This window comes from Falco biarmicus, chromosome 4, assembly GCF_023638135.1.
Source record: "Falco biarmicus isolate bFalBia1 chromosome 4, bFalBia1.pri, whole genome shotgun sequence".
NCBI lineage: Eukaryota > Metazoa > Chordata > Aves > Falconiformes > Falconidae > Falco > Falco biarmicus.
In genome coordinates this window covers 35239569-35246699 of record NC_079291.1, presented here as the reverse complement: position 1 = coordinate 35246699, position 7131 = coordinate 35239569, and the positions used below count along the sequence as shown (strand labels likewise).

General features: G+C 46.4%; 1 protein-coding gene across 2 annotated transcripts in view; it reads right to left on the bottom strand.

Annotated features, from left to right (window-relative positions):
• Positions 1-3649: 3649 nt before the first annotated feature.
• SLC25A13 (solute carrier family 25 member 13) overlaps positions 3650-7131 on the bottom strand; it is a 101493-nt gene continuing 98011 nt past the window's right edge. For both annotated transcript variants that reach the window (XM_056335637.1, XM_056335636.1), the window contains 3 exons: positions 5935-6093; positions 5764-5854; positions 3650-4866 (listed from right to left, as the gene is read on the bottom strand). In XM_056335637.1, coding sequence (XP_056191612.1) covers positions 4677-4866; positions 5764-5854; positions 5935-6093 — 440 coding nt within the window. In that variant the 3' untranslated portion in view covers positions 3650-4676. The remainder of the gene's footprint in view (positions 4867-5763; positions 5855-5934; positions 6094-7131) is intronic.

Sequence of the window (7131 nt, the reverse complement as noted above, 5' to 3'; positions counted from 1 at the left end):
ACGATGGCCAGGGCACACTGAAGGAGCATGCGCACAGCACTGGCCAGCCTGGCACCTGGCCAGGACACAAATACCAAGCGTGGGGCTGGAATGCCAGGCCTGTCATGTAAACAACAGCACTCGGACCAAGTGGATGTTTGAAAGGTGGCAATGAAAAGAGCTACCTCCTGAGTCTGAAAGCACCACAGCCATCACCATGGCAAGGCCATCGAAGCATGTGCTTGCTGCCCAAGATTTGGCTCAGCAGGGTTGCCTCTAGCTTGTTACTTCAAAGAGAAAAGGCATGTGAGACAAATGGTGCTGGCCCAGAAGGATTCAGGAGCTGCAACATGTCCCACATGGTACTCAGCAAGCGCTCCATGGTGAATCTTCCAAGATGAAAGGTAGTTCCCTCTAGGTCTCAAAACCAATGCCCCAAGCATTTGCTGCTTCTGAAAGCACAGGAACCCCTTACCACATCCTGGAACATCACGAGCGCTTACTGCAAATGACAGCCTGCATCTCTAATGCTACGGAAAGAACTGGGAATAAGTTCTTTCATGCAAGACACACAGGAAAAACTCTCAAAGAGTTTTGGCAACTTTAGATACAAAGCAAACACAGCAGAAGACTGGAAACCCTCACAGAGCCAGACAGCACCCCACGCAGAATGGGATGGTCCCCACTGACCAGTGCCAGACAAAGGAGATTCTGCTATCACCAGGGAAGCATCAGTCCTAAGGAAGGACTCGGCACCTGATGGTGCTTCAGGAGTAGCAGCCTGTCCTCAGGAAGCCTACAGGACTGGCTCTTCTTCAAAGCCATAAGCAGCAGCACCATCGTGCCCCGTGTGCACTGCCTGCACAGCCTGGGGTGTGAGTAGGCACGCAGGGAGGCCAGGCAGCCCTTCGCAGTGGAACTTGAACAGCTGGAATGAATCTTGCAAGCAGTGGTGCTGCTTCCTGGCGCAATAAGGAATAGTGCGAGGAGCCATTATAAAGATGAATACGCTTCTCAAAACGCCATCTCTGTCTGAAGGGCAAGACACCTCGATGACATCCTCACATTCAGCACGGGGAGAGGCTGCCCGTGCTCGCAGCCTGACCTCTCCACTGCCCACCGTGCAGACAGCAGAACCACCCTACAGCACATGGCGTTACAGAAACCCCTTCATCCCAGGGTGCTTCTGTGTTGCTGTTTGAAGCTCTTTGGAGACACTCAAAACACAAATGTCTTGAGAATTCTACATTCTCAACCATTACGTAACTTACAGATGATCAGAGTCTCTGGAAATTGTCTTCTAGCTTCTGTAAAAATGGCACATACTTCAACTGCAAACAGTCTGAATTTCACAGTGGTGTTTAAACAGCAGGGCTGGAGGATTCCTGCTCACCCCTCTGCCATGTGTGCGCTGGAGACCCGAGGAGCTCAGCAGTAAGCAGCGTGACATTCACGCACATCACGGAGTGTGTGGTAGGGACATTCCTGAGCAGGCTGTCCTCTCCTAAGGAAGATGCAGAGCAGTTTGTTGGGTTTTGTATTTTTAGCAGGTTTAGAAAAACCTGCCCGAGTTATTTTTGAAGCCTGTGGTATGTTTGCTCACAAAAGCATCCTGCAAACTGTTAACGTAAGTGATCTTAAATCCAACACATTCCCTGGGGACCAGGCAGAAAAGCATCCCTCAGTTTCTGCTGGGCTGAGAGACACAAACACATGGTAAGTGCTCCAGAGACCCCCACTCTACTCTCATGCCAACAGGTAATGTCACCAGTACTTGATCGTTTCTTCTTTCTGGAGATGCTGTGACAGCAGGACTGCAGGAGGCAGGCGAGGTTACATTTTATTCCGTTCCTCCCACACTTTACACAACTAACCCAGAAACCCGAAAAGGACAAACATCTAAACATTGTCCTCAGGACTTTTGTTTGTTTGTTTGTAAGGCAATCTGACAACTTCTTGGTCTGTGAGTTTTTTCAGAGCAGGAATGCGTCCTTTTGTGTCTGGAGGAAGCTGGCTGTGGGCACAGCTCTTCCCCAAGAATCTCCAGGCAGAGCTGTAGCGTGCTTTGAAATGTTCTGAACCGGGCTGTGCGTTAATGAAGCACTCACTGGCTCCACTCTTCTGCCCCTGCCCTGAAAAGGGCAGAAGGACAGACCCCCCCAGAAGACAACTTAATGGGGAAGGGCCTCCGTGGGTGGTGGTGGGGGGTGTCAGTCCAGCCTTGCTCATCTCCGCCACTGAGAAGATGAAGGCTCTGGCCTTCTGAGATGGACTTGCCAGAGGAGAGCTATGCCTGAGCTTTGTCCCTTGGCTGGGAGCTTTGTCCCTTCCTCCCTGGAATAAAGGGCAAGTCATAAACACGCTGCCGGGCCTGGGAGATGGCATCAGCAGGCAGGGGAATCGGTCCGAGTTATGATTTGCTTTGTAAAACAGAAGCAACGGTCTTTATCGCACCAGCCAAGAAGTTGTGCAAGTCTTAAAATAACTCTGCTTTAATTCCTCTTCTGTTCCTGGCTGTGCTGTGCCTCAGCGTTGGGCAGCAGAGGGATGTGCTCCGGCCGGGGCAGCCTGGCTGTCCCTCTCCGGCCACTGGCTGAACCCACGCGCGTGGCCAGGCGCTTCCTCTCCCGGCCCGGGGGAAGGTGCAGCTCCGTGCTCCTACATCTCCCCTGTGCTGCTGACTTTCCACAGAAACCCTTGACAAGGTATGTCAGGCAACAGTGAGGGAAGAGATGTAAAACCAGCCCATAAATAGTCTAAAATCTCAAGTGTCAAGCACAGGCAGCTCCCAGTGAGAAAGTTTAACTTTTATGACAAGCCTTAACCAACAATCCTGATGGTTAATTTTGGAGTAATACAAGGGGCAGCTATTCTTCCCCACTTCTAAAACGAAAGAGCTGTCATTTGGGGAGACCTGGATCCACAGGGGTGAGAGGTAGCAGCCGGCAGCTGTCAGAGCCTCCCACAGAGTCACCGCACACTGGTTTAGCCAGACTCCAAGATGCGGCTGCAGGTAGATGTCATCTCCTCGCCTCGCTTTCACATGCATGAGTACTGCAGATGCTACTCCTGCCATGACTCCATTTTACCGGTAACTTCAAAAGGCAAATTAGTCCAAGAGAATAATTTTCATGATGATCCGAACACAAACACAATGATAGAATGATTTGCATTTCGGTATTTCCACAACTTACAGTACAACAATGTGACACTGTGTACCTAACTTGTGCTTCTGCAAAGATACTGGGTCTATGCATTCCCTCAGTTTACAGTCACCGCTGAAGGCACCCATCCCACCCACCCGCCCCCAAGCAGACAATGCTTCCTGGTCTTAAGATGCATCACAGAAGACACCCAACAGTACCTTCAGCTGACTAGGTAGTCAGACTCTTCAAAACCCATTAACCTCCCCCACAAAGCAGAGGTCAAAATATCAAAGCTTACGTCAATCCTGTTTTCACCTGAGGAAAAATGTCTTTTTTCAGTAACATTTACACCAACAGATGTCTTTTCTACACAGGGGTATTCAGGTAATTTGTTCTTAAGCTGCAGGTGTTTTTATAGCCTACACATCAAAGTATTAACTTTATCTTAAACTAAGTTTATAACTGGAGTTGAACAGGACATTTGATGTACTATGCTGTTTCTGTAACAGAATACCATGTGTGCATCTGTTTGAAACATTTATTTCTATCTTCATAAATACATAATCTTCTAAACACTGTGCAAGGCACCAAAAAATTAAGTAAAATCTTTTCTTTTAGAGTATTTTAATCTCTTTTGACTCAATGAAGTAAATAAGAATCTGAAACCACCTATTTGCCAATTACAAGCCAGCAGTTAAGGCAGGTACCATTGATACAGTGCATGAATTTTCTATTGCAGATATTTAAACAAGCAGCGTTTTACTATAGAGTGCATATACAAACTGAATTCCAAACACCAGCAACCCAAGATAGGCACCTAGTTATGAAACTTCCTTGTATGTGTAGTAGAATGCCAAAAGTTCTGCCGTAAAGTGCAAAGACCATGGACAATAACACTTTCTTCTGAGCATTTTGATACCAGTAACATAATACAATGGCTAAACATTTACAAATGTGGTTTCCATTACAAAAACATGTTCCACATAAAAGCTTCATAATACAATCCAGAAACAGAACTTGTGCGTGTACATATTTAAAAAGTTGAAGCTGTACTGGCATACATAGGTACCGGGTATGTATTTGCTGACCTCTACAGATACACACTAAGTTCATAACCAATTTACACGTACAGTCAAGATAATTCCACTTTGAGCACCGTGACATCCACTGAGTTCTTCCATTTGAATGACGATGTGTAGCATCCGCCCTGCTCATCTGCAGCTGAGCATTGCCTGTAAAATGATCTGGTTCGCAGCTCTCACCCAGCCCTCCCCAATAAACGGAACCTAAAATTAGTGTCTTCCCAACACAAGCACATGTCAGATGTGGACAAATACATTCATGGTCCCAAACTTAAAACAACTGGTAAGAATTTCACAGTGATCTGGTTAAGGAAGCACAAAGACAAATGATTACATTTAAGATGAAAACTGCCCTAAAACTCAAATGAAGCTAAACTGTTACATGATGAGAAGCTAAAGGAACAAAGTATTAACCAATTAGAAAAGTGGCTCTGTCCCAACTAATAGCAAAAAACCTACAGCAATAAACTTAGGGTCCTACTGCTGCAGCAGCCTTTGAGGTAGGTGGCGATGGCTTAAATCGAGGTAGGTAAAGTCCAAACTTGTTTTCGATCCCTGCAAAAGTGGCAACTGCCAGTTTGTAACCACCAACATGGTCAGGGTTAGGAGCAGGGAGCGTGATCCTAGATTTAGGAACTGGCTCTGATCCAGCTGGTTTTCTGCAAAATAATAAAAATGAGAAATTAATTTCCACAGAGTAAAAGTAGTATTCACAAAAATCTCCTCCATAAAGCAAAGTGAAGGAGACATCTGAGAGTATCTCTCAGTAACTAACTAAATTAAATGCTACAACGTAATGAGAAATGCCCTGTTTTAAAACCTTCCAGAACAGTTAGGAGCCTCCGTGTTGATTTAACTATGGTCAAATCCAAATAAGATTTGTAATGCGTTAATCTAAACTGCACTGTGGGGGAGGAGGGGTTCCTAAGTCTCTGCTACAGTGCACAACCACTCCAGGAGCCTAGCCAAGTCTAAGTAATTTTTGTGATGGCTTTCGAACTACTGTCCCCAAAGACTCATGAACAGTCTGCACCTGCTCCTGGGATCACATTCAACAGCAATATACACATCCATCTGTATCATCAGCAAAGGCAGGAGGCAGAGCTGAAGCTCCAACAAATAGGTTTTGGACTTGGTGACACACCTATAGACTGTTTTGGATGTCAAATGTCCTGCCTAATCAGGCACTCAGATCCTCTACCAAACTAATGAGGACTAATGCAGAGCATAGTCTAACCTGGCAGGCATGACATTTCCCCTGCAGTTATATCCCCAGCCAATTATTTAGCCTCTCACCATCTCTGTTGACACTAACACAGGTCCCCAGCTTGAAACCGTGATACAAAATGCGGTAATGTCTTGCTGTGAAACAGGTACTGGAATATCATCCTAACTTCCACCAGCGTAGCGTGGCATAAATAAAATTTACAAAGCCTTTGCAACGTGTCCTCTGTAATAGCAAGACCCTGACTCTGACGTGTCAAGGAGCACCAAGAGCCACACAGAACCAAGTGCAGCTTCAAGGTCCCAAGCAGGTTCAGCGAGAACATACTTACACTCCCCCGAAGTCCACGTAAAACCATCTCTGCAGCAGCTCGTAAGTCACCAGAGTAACGCCAAACTGAGGAGAAGATCGAAACACACGAGCTTGAAAGAAAAGAAAAGAGTTCCTAAGTGACAAAAAACACGATTAGAAATTGCTTACTAATCCAAGCTCTTTTACACACCTCCTGCTCCTTTCCACAGAGCTTTTGGACCTTCCTCTCGAAGGATCTTCGCAAAGCAGTCTACAACACCGCTGTAGGTGGTCTGTCCTGCCCGGGCTGCCACCTGTAGCCTTGTTTTGATTACATCTGCAGGGGTCACCAGAGAGGCTGCAGGCATACCTACACAACACAAAAATCATCAGGTGGGTACCACTGACTTGCCACATACGCTACACACCTCATTTACCCAGGGACAGCTGTGCTTTGTGTCCTCACATCAGGAGAATCCAACAACATCTCATTTAAGCAGAAGCTGCAAAGGAAAACAAGCCACAAGAGGCAGCCGCTGTGGCTGTGGCTTCACCCGGAGAGAGCTTCTCCTAGAGGAACAACCGTATCACGTGCTTCCTGCCGAGCTGGGAGGCATGGGCTGGATTTTTCAGCACTAACCAGAAGCTTGCATAGTTAATAAAGCAGAAAGTTTTTGGAGGTGAGGTCGATCTTTCCCTTTCCTTTTCATGCCTCTCTGTGGTTCCTGGCATTCTGGTTGCACACTGTGCTAGAATAGCCTGTACACGTGCACACACACCCCCCCACCCTGCAGTAATGTCATCGAGAACTAGATAATGCTGTGCATGCTCAGCAAGGCATGAGAGCTAAGGTTTAGAAAAAAGGGTCATTCTTCTCATTAGGGATGGCAGACTGCTCAGCTGCAAAGCCACAGCTGACATCCTCAGCAGAACACTTGGAGAAAGATTTAAATTTACCCTGGCAGATAATCTTCTGAAAGCAAAAAAATCCAAATTACCAATGGGTGGTATTTCTAAAATCATTCCTATCCAAACTGGGGCTGCCCATGTTTAGAATTGAGGAAAAAAAAAAAAAAAAAAAAAAAGCTGCCGCTCCCCCTCCCCCCCCGCAAAAAAAGCACTAAGACTGTACCCAGAAGACACTGTCTCTTACGGTTTTATTACTTTTCCATTCTGCATCTGTTCCAAACCAACTTGGTCAGACATAGATGCATAAATCTCCTTTGCTTTCTTTTTTTTAGGCTTCATAATTCTGTAACAACTTTTGTCCAAACCAGCGTGGTCTGGCTGCAAGCACCAGAGCACTCTTCCTGCAGACTGCTCTGAGAGACGTAAGTGTGTGCGTATCACCAAAATAAGAACCCCTCCGCCTCTCCCAGACCCCCCAAAATAACGCACACGCTGAACT